At 39.8% G+C, this 13,344-nt stretch overlaps 1 protein-coding gene across 3 annotated transcripts in view; it reads left to right on the top strand.

Annotated features, from left to right (window-relative positions):
• COX7A2L (cytochrome c oxidase subunit 7A2 like) overlaps nucleotides 1-13,344 on the top strand; it is a 41,295-nt gene that overhangs the window by 3,663 nt on the left and 24,288 nt on the right. The window contains exons 2-4 of one of the 3 annotated variants that reach the window (XM_032769454.2): nucleotides 7,438-7,572; nucleotides 8,504-8,550; nucleotides 8,679-8,766. In XM_032769454.2, coding sequence (XP_032625345.1) covers nucleotides 7,438-7,572; nucleotides 8,504-8,548 — 180 coding nt within the window. In that variant the 3' untranslated portion in view covers nucleotides 8,549-8,550; nucleotides 8,679-8,766. Of the gene's footprint in view, nucleotides 1-7,437; nucleotides 7,573-8,503; nucleotides 8,551-8,678; nucleotides 9,624-13,344 lie in introns of those variants that run through there. The other 2 variants (XM_032769452.2, XM_032769453.2) reach the window with 2 other exon arrangements.

Below are 13,344 nucleotides of genomic sequence, written 5' to 3'. Positions count from 1 at the left end.
GCATTTTTAACTTAAATATTTATTACTTCATGCAGAGGCAAAAAACACATGTGAGTTAGATAGAATTTCCTCTGTTACCTGACCCTAATGTTCGTTTAGGTGTGTATTAAGCGTAGCCATATATTCTGCAGATATTACAGCAGGATATTAGTCTTGAATAGTGATATTTTTAGAACAGAATTATTAAAATGGAACCCTTTTATAATTTACTGTGTACCTAGACAAATGTCTGTCTCTTTCAATCAATAGAAGCGTCTCTACAAACCTGTACAATTTCACAGATACTATTGCATGGAAAGAATCTAAATTTGGGGTTTAACATCTTTTTGGAGAGGCTGAATAAATATTCAGCTGGGGAAGAAACTTTTCTCCTGAATACCCTGTGTTCTCTCTGGGGTGTTTTTTAAAATCCATAAAAATCATATGAAGCCCTTTGATGTGTAAAATCAACTCAGATTATCAAGAGCTGTTTTTTTCAGAGGATATAGTTGAAAAATGGAATTTTATATGCTCAGTGCTCCCATGTTTTTATGTAGAACACTTGTTTGAATAAAAAGATGTCTTACGAATGTTATCTCCCTTCAATAATGTTTGTTGCAAATATAGCGTTGTATTGGTGAAGAAATACAGGCTCTTCTGTATTTGGCTTGGATTATAGAGGACCCAGTCCTCAGATATGGCCTAAGTGTGTAGAGCGAAGGTGCCATTAAGACAACTTTGGCACTTCCCTAATTCTGGGCTGGTTGTGTGCTGGAGCCTCCCTTTGTTTTTTTAGAGCATCCTGCTCTGGATAGTCAACTCATGGAGTTAGCACAGTAGGTAGGGATCACCAAGGTGCAGGGAACCTTGTATGGGGAAGGGAGAGTGGCATAGGAGGGTGCTAGCATTACGCTAGTAGAATGATCCTGCCAGGACTTCCCATTCTGGCTTTGATCTGTGCTAGAAGTGCTGCAGTGTAACTGAGAATTGGGGAAGGTATGGTTGTGTGACTTAGAAGACTTGTCTAAATAGTCCTAAGGCATGGAATTTATAGTTTAAAATAAGATACTTTGTGTAACATTGAAGTTTATAGGGAAAGTACCTGCTGTTAAAAAATCAGAATTCACCTTTTTAAAATGACTTGCGTTTTGCACTTGTAATCTTAAACCTTCTTGAACTATACTTAATTTTCACCATTTTGTCTTTATAAATGTGGTGATGTGGAAGTTTTGCTTTGAAGGCGTCAGTTTTAGAACTTAAATAATTTTGATATAATTCTGTGAGATGCATATATATTGCAGGACAGGACCTATTTTAGGGTATTGCTGGAAAATTTAAACCCACTTTTTTCTTTTTTTTGTGACTCTCCACAAAGATTCTGTGGTAACTTGGTTGTACAAGTTAAGAGTCTCTCAAGGACGGTAGCCTTAAAATTAGATTGTCGTGCATATAGGACTGAGCCTCAGTTCTGCCTACTCCATTGTAAAACATCACAATATCATTTAGTCAGTACTGTTTTGAGGCAGTGGGATTCCACTTAGAATGTACTGAAAAATACCTATACTAATAGTACTGTAATATTTAATCACAATTCATTTAATCTTTAGCATTTGAAAATTGTTTGGTCTTTGTCAGGTTATGTTGGGACTTTAATGTTTACTGAAGCATAGCCATGTATGCTAGCAATTCTCAAGCTGTTTAAGGGGGCCTGCAGCTGAAGCCTGGAACCTTGAGTCCTGGCACCCTTAGTGGGGCTGAAGTCTGAAGCTGTGAGGCTGAAACCCAGAGCCCCAAGCCCTGGTGTCCCTGCATTGGAAGGCCCAGGGGTTGGGGGAGGAGTGGCAGCTGCTGCTCTGGCTAATGCCAGCTGGTGTTTGTGGCTGGGGCTGCTCCTTAGCTCCCAGCCCTCTTTGACTGCTCGTGCAGCCAGTAACAGCTGCCTGGGTTGTGGGGGATCCTGCTCTGGGGCTGACAGAGCCCTCAGGGAGCAGCAACCTCAGTTGAGGGCCCTTCTGACACACCACTTCTAGCTCTTCCTGTTCCTGCACCCTTGTCAAGGTTTTTTTTCCCCCACTCTGAACTTTAGGGTACAAATGTGGGGACCCGCATGGACACTTCTAAGCTTAATTACTAGCTTTGATCCGGTACACTGCCACCAGCCAGAATTTAGTGTCTGGCACATTCTGTTCCCCCAAAACCTTCCCTGGGGAACACAGATCCAAACCCCTTGGGTCTTAAAACAAGGAGAAATTAACCATCCCCCTCCTTTTCCCCCCATCAATCCCTGGTGAGTTCAGACTCAATCCCTTGGATTTTAAAACAAGGAAAACTCAATCAGGTTCTTAAAAAGAAAGCTTTTAATTAAAGAAAGAAAAAAAGGGTAAAAATTCCCTCTGTAAAATCAGGATGGAAAATGCTTTACAGGGTATTCAGATTCATATAGACCAGAAGGACTCCTCCCAGCCTTAGACTGAAAGTTACAGCAAACAGAGGTAAATATCCTTCCAGCAAAGACACATTTACAAGTTAAGAAAACAAACATAAGACTAATCCACCTTGCCTGGCTATTACTTACAATTTTGAAACATGAAAGACTGATTCAGAAAGATTGGGAAAGCCTGGGTGTATGTCTAGTCCCTCTTAGCCCCAAGAGTGAACAGCAAACAAAACAAAAAGCACAACCAAAGTCTTCCCTCCACCAAGATTTGAAAGTATCTTGTCCCCCTATTGGTCCTCTGATCAAGTGTCAGCCAGGTTTACTGAGCTTCTTAACTCTTTACAGGTAAAAGAGACATTAACCCTTAACCATCTATTTATGGCAACCCTATTCCCATGCTTGCACCCTGAGCAGTTTTCAAACTTTTTGAACTGAGCCCCTGCCCCATTTGAGTTATAATTTTTGGTTGCACCCTCCCTCCCCCACAATTCAGATGGACTGACTGGGTGGTCTGTGGAGGTGAGTCGTGGGGTGGAGGTGGCACTCCCTCCCCAGGCCCTGACATGTGGAGTTGGCCTGAGCCCCTCTGGGCCCTGTCCACCAAAATAGAAGTAAAACTATGCCTGTGCCTGAGGGCCTGGCTGGAGTCCAGAGCTCCAAGACCCCCCACCTTCGTGCTGTGTCCTGGAGTTTTTGTAGCTTGTTGGGGTTGGGGGAAGGGGCTCTGGGGAAAAAATGTCGAGAACCCCTCATATATACAATATGAACAGAGCTTTAACACGATATTTAGGGCTAGTCTACACTGTCAATGGTAAAGCGCTACCGCTGCAGTGCTTTAACATGACTTGTATAGTCAGGGCAGAGTGCTGGGAGAGAGCTCTACCAGCTCTCTAAAACACCACCTCCAAAAGAGACATAAGTGCTGGTGTGCTGTTTACACTGGCTCCTTACAGGGCTGAAACTTGCTGTGTTCAGAGGTGTATTTTTTTTCACACCCCTGAGTGAGACAGTATCAGTACTGTAACTGCTAGTGTAGACCAGCCCTTAATGTCGTACGTACAACAAAATCTGCCTTAAGGAATGGTTGGGCAAAACTGATTTCCTTTTTTCAGCTCGCCGTGCCAGTAGCACAAAGATAATCATAGCGAAGATGTTGCTTGTGGTTCAGTCAGTTGTAGACACATGACTTTCTGCCAGTGATATACCTTCAGTTACAGTGGACAAGTGTGCTGTTTGGCCACTTTCCATTGAGAATCTTAATGGAGGGAAATGGAGTGACCTTTGAGATCAATAGTGGGACTACTTTCAAATAGTTCTAGGACATGTCTACACTAGAAACTTTTCAGTATAACAGTGTCAAGGTTGGTGGTGGAATAGGTTCATTTTTTGAGACATTTCTATACCAGCAAACATTTCCTAGTATAGACTAGTTTTGATATTCCTGAATTTGTGACCAATGTATTCAGAAATTTTGCTGTTGATTGACATAGGCTTGATAAAGTTAGGAATGATCCTGTCTAAAAATGCACATGCATTAGCCTTGTCAGAATGTAAATGTAATCTCAGTTAATAGTTTGTGCTCAGCCTCTGGAACAAAGCTTTTTCTACAGCGTAAGGAATTTGTTACCTATATGATAGGTGTTAAGGGTTAGTGAATTCATAAATGCCTCATTTTAAAAACATTCTGTAACACTTTAACTTAATTTGTGTGTTTTTTTTTTTTAAGCATAAACTATGAGTGATGTATCTTCTTCCCTTCCCCCTCAATCTAATTCACTTTGAGCAAGTTTCTCTCTCTCTCTCAATGTATAGTGTCATGTATTAAAGAAATATTCTAAACCCTTATCTGCATTGTGTTAACAAAATGCAAACAGCATGAGGCTGTGGGCAAATGAGACAAAAGTTCATCCTAAAGCTCCATGTATTGACCATCTGACACCTTGACTAAGTCCTAGAGTGGCAGCTTCAGTAGCTCTGCTGTAAAGACTTTCTTTGACTATATAGCAAAATGTTGAAAATGGAGAGTTTTATGTCCACTTTTCAGCATTATTCAGTGGCATTTGTTTTAAGTACATTATGGTTTTTATTGCTTTTTAATTATGGATATTGGACGGTGTTTTGGATATTGCTGCAATATGAAAGATCTAATCAGCCCACATATGACCACATCAGTTTAGATGTTGAGAACCCTTAATTCACTTCCCTTGTACATATTCATGATAGTATGTGAATATATAATTAAGTGTATATATTTTTGCACTTTCCCCACTTCAACATTCTCACTGGTTCACAGTTCCAGTCTCCCTCTATCAGCTCCTTGATCCAGTCTTTGCCCAGCTATTCCATTTCACACTGTGCACCTGATCAGATCAGTCTCCCCTCATCCTGTTCCAGTTTTACCCCCAACCTCACCTAAATTCCCAGTTCTGGTTTCTCTTTCCTCTGTAAAACTGTGGAAAATACCACTGACCTTGCTTTTTGATACATTCTTGACTAACTCAATAACAAAAAAAAAAATAGTGTGAAGAGAGGCTAAGGCAAATTAAGCTTGCTTTTCAGTATTGAGTGACTGTGTCACCACTTTTCTGATCCATGACCTTGGATTAAATGTCATTCTAGGTGAAAGTCAAGTTTGAATTTCCTTTATTACTTGAAAATATTTTGATATATGTCCTTATTGGTGCAATAAAAAAAGAGAACCTCAGTGCATGATGTGTCTTTAAAACTTTAACACTTACTCAGTAGCTCATAGTAAGCATGGATGTCTTACTAGCCTAATCAAAACTCTATACAGTGCACAATGGGTGGCAGTGGTTTAAAATGCAAGTGTTTTTTTTTTTTTTAAAGTGATCTACTGTGAGAGCTTTATTTTTTATTAACCAATAAAGATACATATTGGTAGATAGGCATGGGATGAAGAATTCAGGATGGAAGATAATCACTTAGTACATTGCAAGCCATTTCAATATGACCTCAGTGCATACAACACAATTCTGTTTTTATATAGTAGATAATAGTAATGACAGTCTAAAATCTAAATAGGAAAGGAGCAGATTACTTGCAGTGAGGAGGAACTGGAGGGGGTCCAGTAAGTCTGGGGAGGTGGTTTGGGGATGGCTCACTCCCAATGAAGGATAACCATCTGAATTTTAAGGTAAAATTTTAAAAAGGAAGTGCTGGAGGGAGAGAGATGAAAGTTCCAGATTGTTAGAGCAAAGGGTGAGGAGGACTGTTACAGTTGGTTAAGTATGGTGTAACATCACCTGTGTGGGAAGTCCCTGGGAGTTCAGTTTGTTAGACTGCATCACTTGTAGTAGATTGTCATCCATTTAGTTTTTAATTTGTGTAATAATCGCTTCTCGGGCCTCTGGCTCTGGTCAAGTGTAGCATTTCTTTTGTGATTGGGAAGGCTCCAGAATATAAGATCGACTCGAATAGACAACTGAAAAGTAATTTGTTAATACAAGGGAGAAAGATCACAAGATAGTTTGATGTAGTAATCTATTCATTATGCAAATCTAAATGCTTTTATTACACTAAATGCTTCGCATCATAGTAGAAAAAGCTCCTAAAGATAATGGATGATAGTGAAATGGTTGTCTTAGTCATGATTAAGACCATTTCATTATCTTTAGGAGTTTTTAACCTCTGAGAATTACTTTAAGATGTCTCATGGTTGTTCTCAGGCTAAAAGTTTTTTAGCCAGTTTTGAAAACAGTTTACTCAGTTACTTCTAAAACTTTAGATTTTCAGTTGATTTATTCTTGAATGAAGACTAATGCCTTTCATGTAACGTAATTTGGTTTATTAATAGAGAAAATAATAATGTCCTCCACTGTATATTGTAATCTAGTATTTTACTAAATGCACTAAAATCTCAAGCATCTTTTAGAACTAAACCCTACAGTGAAATACAGAGCTCTGTGAAGTCAGTCGCAAAATTTCCATTGATTTCAATGGGGCCAGGACTTTGCCCACTGCATTGAATCAGTGTTTGCATTACTCTGAATTTAAAAACTATCAAACTAAAATCTCAGCATCACTGTTGCATTAATACATATTTCTCTATTTATGTGGGTAAATCAGAAAACTTAGGGTTACTGCGAAAGCTGTATCTTATGACACTGCACACACATGAAGGCATAACTTAACTCCATGTGTAGTAATAAATATAGAGAGATATGCAAGCAGGCTGCCTTACATTTGCTGGGGGAACCATAACTTTGAGTAGTGTACCTGAAAACCTCTCCAATAAATAGGATTTATGGTATCAAATCAGAGTACATGATTTGAAATAAAGGTTTAAATTATAGCTCAGTCAGTAGAGACTTGAGGGAATAGCAGTACCAGCTGAGTGCTGGAGGAAGTGATGATTCCTGCTTAACAGTGTCCTCTCTTATCCAGCAGCACCTGCTGTACCTGTACAAAGTGGAGATGGTTGTAGTCATTTTTCCCCAGCCTGTTGCCACACCTTCATTTAAGGTGTGCCACTGCCTGCGGCAATCATTAGGTCGGTCTTTGTTTGTCAGTTATTCCCCCCCAGATGTCTGAGGAATTCCCCTGCTGTTCAGGCAGTGCATTGGGGTAGGATTTGGGCCTTGAGGCACTCTTCACTTTTATTTCAGGCTGACTACCATTTCAGGGAAACACTACTTTAGTTGACTTTAATTTCACATTTAGAAAGCCCTCTCTGCAATGATAAGGGCTAGAAACTTCTGAAAAAAAACTTGGAGAATCTCATTCACCATGGAAAGTTGTTTACTTACAAATGGTAAGTGAATTTGTCAAGTCCTGAGCCAAAGCTAGCTGAGAAATTTGACAGTCACTTCCAATATATTTGTAACTGGATGTCATTTTTTTATTTATTTATTAGGTAGGGGGGCTGTAGCCAGGTTAGCTTTCTCTCCATAATGCTTTTTCATCTTAGCTTTGGTAATTTGTTTGCTTGGAACATGATTAGTGGTACATTCTTTTCAGCTGTTAAATATCCAGGTACTCAACACTTAAATCTCCATTTTCAGGGACTGAAGCCACTGGCATCCACAGAATCGCCAGCTCTGATTTTTGGAACACCAACTAAACTTGCCTCCGATTCGCCAGCAGCTGTTTCTTATTTGGGTAAGAACAAGGTGCCGGACCTCCAGAAGCTATTTCAGGTAAGAAGAAAAGCTTTATTAAGAGCAAATGTAAATAAAAAAGGCTGAAGATATGGGCCATATTCTGCCCTTCATTGCACCTGTGCAATGCCATCAGTGGGTCTGCACCAGAGGGCATGCATTGATGTAACTCAAATTCTGCAACATTTGGTCCAAAGGATGTAAATATGTGAAACTTTTTCTGAACAGGTTTATAGTAATTTTCATAACATCCTATAGTTGAATGTTTGTAGCTTGTTTAATTCATGGTCTCAGTACCTTGAAACCCTGCACAGGAATCCTTGTATTGGCAGGGCATTTCCTAGAAAGGAGAGAAACCTCAGATCTCCTTTCTTCGTACCACTGCATGTGCTTATCACATACAAATCAGTTGTAAATGTTTTCTTTCTTGGAACATATGACATGCTTATGATCCAACAAAGCTTCTGAATGCAAGGAACAAACTGGATGATGCCTGGTTTGTTCGGTATTGAGTAATTTTAAATTGTTTATAAACTGCTATGTAAATGTTTATTGGTGCTCAGAACCTATGGAATAAGGGTATATGTAGTGTCCTCCAGAGTCTTTGTGTTTATCTCTGTGGATTAACAACTTGTTTGGGTGCAACTGTTGAGTGGAGTTCATATTTTTATAGGAGTTCTCTAATTTTAAAGACTAAAACCTCATAACATTCATTTTTATGAGACTGACAAGGGGTTGTGCTTTTTAAAATCTGCACAGTTCTCTCTTGCGTGCTGTTTTTATTTGCACGTGTAATGCTGAATTGGTGAACATTTGATTTATGCAAATCCTCTCCCATTCTCTAGTTACTGACACTTTTCAGTCAGGTGCCTTTTATGGTAAAGGATTTTGAGAAAATATTCCAAGGCATGTTTGTGCCTATAGTTTGCAAGGTGCATATAATAAAGAGCCTGCTCTTGCCTTTGTGCAGCTACAGGAAGAAACCCTAAGTTTTGTTGGAGGATTAGTTACATAGAGGTTCGTGGAGGTTTTTCTTTACTCTCTCTCCAATTCTCTCATTATCCTTATTTTAGTTGCAGTAGCTTTTGTGGTGATCAGCATACACTCAACCTTTTTTCATTTGCTGTGTTTTTCCTCTCCCAAAGAAGGCTGATGGATTGCCAGTACATCTGAAACGAGGAGTTCCTGATCAGCTGCTATATCGGACCACTATGGCTCTAACAATAGGAGGGACCATCTACTGTTTGATAGCTCTCTACATGGCCTCACAACCAAAATCCAAGAAGTGAATGAACCATAACTAATGGGACTGATTCAGCATTTCTCTGAAGGAACAGTTGGGTACTACCCCTTTGTATTTACTACTTAATCCTGTGATTGTATGTTGTGAATTCGTCAAATAAAGACATTAAAGAAAATGTTTTGAAAATGGTTACCTTCTAATGCACTGGAAAGCAAGATAAATATCAAAGTTAAGAGTGAAAGTCAATGTGGTTTTGCTTGTCAGGTCTCCAGTCTTCTTTCCCACCCCAATGTAAACCAGACAAACAATTGTCTTACAACAGCCTCTTAGCACTCTAGGGTGGTAAAACTTGCCACCTGCCTTTCAACAATGTTAAATTGGAAATGAGAACTTAATTGTGTCAAGCTATCCCTTAACATCCACATTCTCTCAAGGGTAAGGAAAAAGGGGGCGGAGGGTATTACAGGGTACTAAGGGTTTACAGAAGCAATAAGTGATTTGTGTAACTTACTATTTGATAAGTCTATTTTTCTTTTCTTTCATGTTCACTAAGAATTCATATTAGCAGGTGCAGCACAGAGATTCTTCCAAATGCTCATATAGCATTAATGATGGAAACACGGTAACTTAAATTTGTACCTTCAATGAGTAATATGACAGGGTTATAGTGTCCAAATGTAATACTATCTAAGAACACAGCTGCTGGTAGCAATGTTGAACTTAGGCAGACTTCTGTATTGTGACACCAACTATAGTTTTTGTCCTTTTTGTCAAATTTTATTTTTAAATTGAAGTACTGTTTATTTTTACTGTGGAATAAATACACCAATACAAACATTGAAATGTTTCAGATTTGAAAGTTTTATTTCTTCTTTTATTAGAAGGCCTGGTGAAATGTTCCAAAACATTCAGTTTCCAACCTCAGCTTGTACCTTTTGAAGCAGACATCTGGTCGAACAGTCTCTAAACCTCATAACTGTGCTAACGGCCAGGTGGTAGACTCTTACAAAGAATAATCCTAATAGCTGCTTTAGTGAAAGATTGCCATATTTCATAACTTAATTGCATATTAACTGCTATACTGTTTTATTTCTCATTTGTAAAAGAAGAGAATTTAAGTTAACCCTTCCTCCCCCAGTAAAACCATATTGCATGAAATGCTGGAAGCTAACAAAAAAAAATAAAGTATTTGGTGATGAAATGCACCCTTTATCCTACAGGGACAGCCACTCCTGTGGACTGCAATAACACCTGTTTTGAGTTCCCAACCATTAGAACTGCATACCGAAGGATTACCCTGTTTTTTTTCCAATTCCTACACCTATTCAAAATCACACAGTCCACTTTCCTTGTGCAGAAGAGAGATAAAGGCCCCCCTTTTTTTCCCTCCATCTCCTCTTCCCACCACAGGATATGTCAAATTTCCTTTTCTTTCCATTTCCCCAAATTTGTTTTTCATGTTCACTTGTTTTCCGATTAAATATTTCAAAGGCTCAGATGTTCCAAGAAAATCTGCCTTAGAGTCATGACTGAAGAAATGTAACAGTGTACAGTTTTTGTATCAGAAAATGAAGCTTGAGCCTAATGTTGATATTTTAGAAATGGAGGAGAGGCTGCTGAGAATAATGGGCTGAAGCCACATAAAGAAAGAAGTAATGAAGCCCCTTAGGCAGAAGAGTTAAGAAAACAGGAGCATTGCCTTACCATTAAAAGATACTAACCACCAGTGATCGATACTTTCCTTAAGTCCATGTGGAAAGGGTAAAACTTCCAGAACCCAAAAGAAGCCCGGTGGCACTGAAAAATCACCAGTCTCCTTCTGCTAAGTAGTAGCTATATGCTAATGATCTAGAAGAATCCTCTAACACAGGCTGTCTGTATCTGTTTCCACAAATCTTTACAGATTTATCACAGGTAATTGGGAGACATTCTGATTATTTGTAATTATTAGAGGCTGTGTTTGGGAAGTGATGGTCTATTACTGGCTACCACGGCAGATGTGACCTATACCTAACACTGTAACAGAAAATGCAATGGCTTCTTCATCCACTGCATTTCAGCTGGAGTGAAGATCCTTCCTCTAGAATACATTGAGAATCAGAGACAGTCATTCAGCTGTGGGTCTCTTACAGGAGGTATAGACTAGGAAGGGATCCTTCTAAGGCATAGCAACCTGACCAAACCACATGTCTCTCTGCAGGAGTTCTGGGAGCAAGTGTAGCTGTTGCCATAGAAACCATCTTCTCTGACCTGGACCATGCTGCTTTTGACTGGTGCCCAAACATGGTGCCACCGAGGCAGAGCCTAGGGAGCAGTTGAAAATGCTGTGGCTGCAACCAGAAAATGAAGAAACCCATGAAACTCAGTAGACCAGCCACTGCCAAAAAGTCAGTGGACTTTCTATGTTTCTTTCCTCCCAAGGCATGTTACAAAAACAGTTGGGTCCTTGGTTACAGTGGGGTGGGTCTCTGTTTTTTTTATGCAAAAGGACAGCTGGCTTAGGCCCCTAACTCTAGGAGAAGTTTCACAGCTGAGAATCTTGAGCATAAAGAGGCACTTCCTTCTGGAGTATCAAGCAGGCATCTAAAGCTCAGCTCAATGGGACTTAGACACCTAAACACCTTTGAGACTCTAGACCTAAGTCCTGTCCTTTCTTCTCTGCATTTTGCTCCTGGGTAGCTTAGGCAGCACCTTGGGCATACTGCTGAAAATAACTTACAGACTCTAGGAGTGGAAAGGACCTTGAGAGTCATCGAGTCCAGTCCCCTGCCCTCATGGCAGGACCAAATACTGTCTAGACCATCCCTGAGAGACATTTATCTAACCTACTCTTAAATATCTCCACAGATGGAGATTCCACAACCTCCCTAGAGGCAATTTATTCCAGTGTTTTAACTACCCTGACAGTTTGGAACTTTTTTCTAATGTCCAACCTAAATCTCCCTTGCTGCAGCTTAAGCCCATTGCTTCTGTTTTATCATTAGAGGCTAGGTGAAACAGTTTTTCTCCCTCTTCCTGATGACACCCTTTTAGATACCTGAAACTGCTATCATGTCCCCTCTGTCTTCTCTTTTCCAAACTAAACAAACCCAATCTTTCAGCCTTCTTTCATAGGTCATGTTCTCAAGACCTTTAATCATTCTTGTTGCTCTTCTCTGGACCCTCTCCAATTTTCCACCAATCTTTCTTGAATGCTGAGTGGGCCCAGAACTAGAACCAATACTTCCAGTTGGGCCTAACAGCGCAGATAGAGCAGAGAATGGACCCTTCCTCGTGTCTTGTTTACACCGACACTTGTAATGTCATCCCAGAATCATGTTTGCTTTTTTTTGCAACAGATATCACACTGTTGACCATTTAGCTTGTGTCCACTATGGCCCCTGAATCTTTCGCCATACTCCCCTTAGACAGTCTCTGCCCATTTTGATGTGTGAAATCTGATTGTTCCTTCCTAAGCTGTTGGAGCACTTGCATTTGTCTTTATTTAACTCCATCCGGTTACCTCAGACCCATTTCTCCAATTTGTCCAGAATCATTTTGAATTTTACCCTGTCCTCCAAAACAGTTGCAATCTCTCCACAGGTTAGGTATCGTTCCGCAACTTTAATAAGCGTACTTTCTATGCAAATCTAAGTCGGTGATGAAGATATTGAACAGGAGCGATCCCAAAACAGACCCTGCGGAACCCCACTTGTTTACATTTCCAGCGGATTGGAGCCATTAACGACTCTCTGAATATGGTTATCCAGCCAGTTATGCTCCCACCTTATAGTAGCTCCATCTAATTGTATTTTTTGCCTAGTTTAACGATAAGTGATATCATGCGGAACATGCGACTTTCTGTCGCGCACCGAGACTGTTTCAAATGCCTTACTAAGTCTAGGTATACCATATCCATTGCTTCTCCCCTTATAACACAGACTCATTTCTCATCAAAGAAAGCCTATCAGATTGGTTTTTGAACATGATTTTTTTCTTTACAAATCCATTGCTGGCTATTCCTATCCACCTACCATCCTTCCAGTGTTTTGCAGATGATTTTAATTTACTCTGCTCATTATCTTCCCTGACGAAGGTGAAACTATAATGGTCTGTAGTTTCCTGGGTTGTTTTTATTTCCTTTTTAAGCATGGGCACCTATATTTGCCCTTTCCAGTCTTGCTGGAATCTCTCTCCATTTACTTTCCAAAGTAATTAGCTAGAGGCTCGAGATCCTCCTGCTATTAATTCCTTGAGTATTCTAGGATGGCATTTTCATGCGGGCCCTGGTGACTTGCAGGGCATCTAATTTTCTAAGTGATTTTTAACTTGCTCTTTTTTTATTTATCTTCTAAAACCTTACCCCTTCCCATAGCATTCACTTGTTACATTCCTTTTCAGACTTCTCAGTGAGACCGAAAGAAACTGTCATTAAGATCTCTGCCATTTCCAAGTTCCTGTTACTGTTTCTCCCTCCTCATGAGCAATGGGCCTACCCTGTCCATTTGGCTTCCTCCTTGCTTCCTAATGTATTGATAAAAATCTTCCTGTTCCGACGTCAATATTCCCATAGTTAGAATCTCTCTCTT

The sequence above is a fragment of the Chelonoidis abingdonii genome, chromosome 3 (genome assembly GCF_003597395.2).
Source record: "Chelonoidis abingdonii isolate Lonesome George chromosome 3, CheloAbing_2.0, whole genome shotgun sequence".
Lineage (NCBI taxonomy): Eukaryota > Metazoa > Chordata > Testudines > Testudinidae > Chelonoidis > Chelonoidis abingdonii.
The sequence above is the reverse complement of the archived record's forward strand: the minus strand, read 5'-3'. Positions and strand labels throughout refer to the sequence as shown.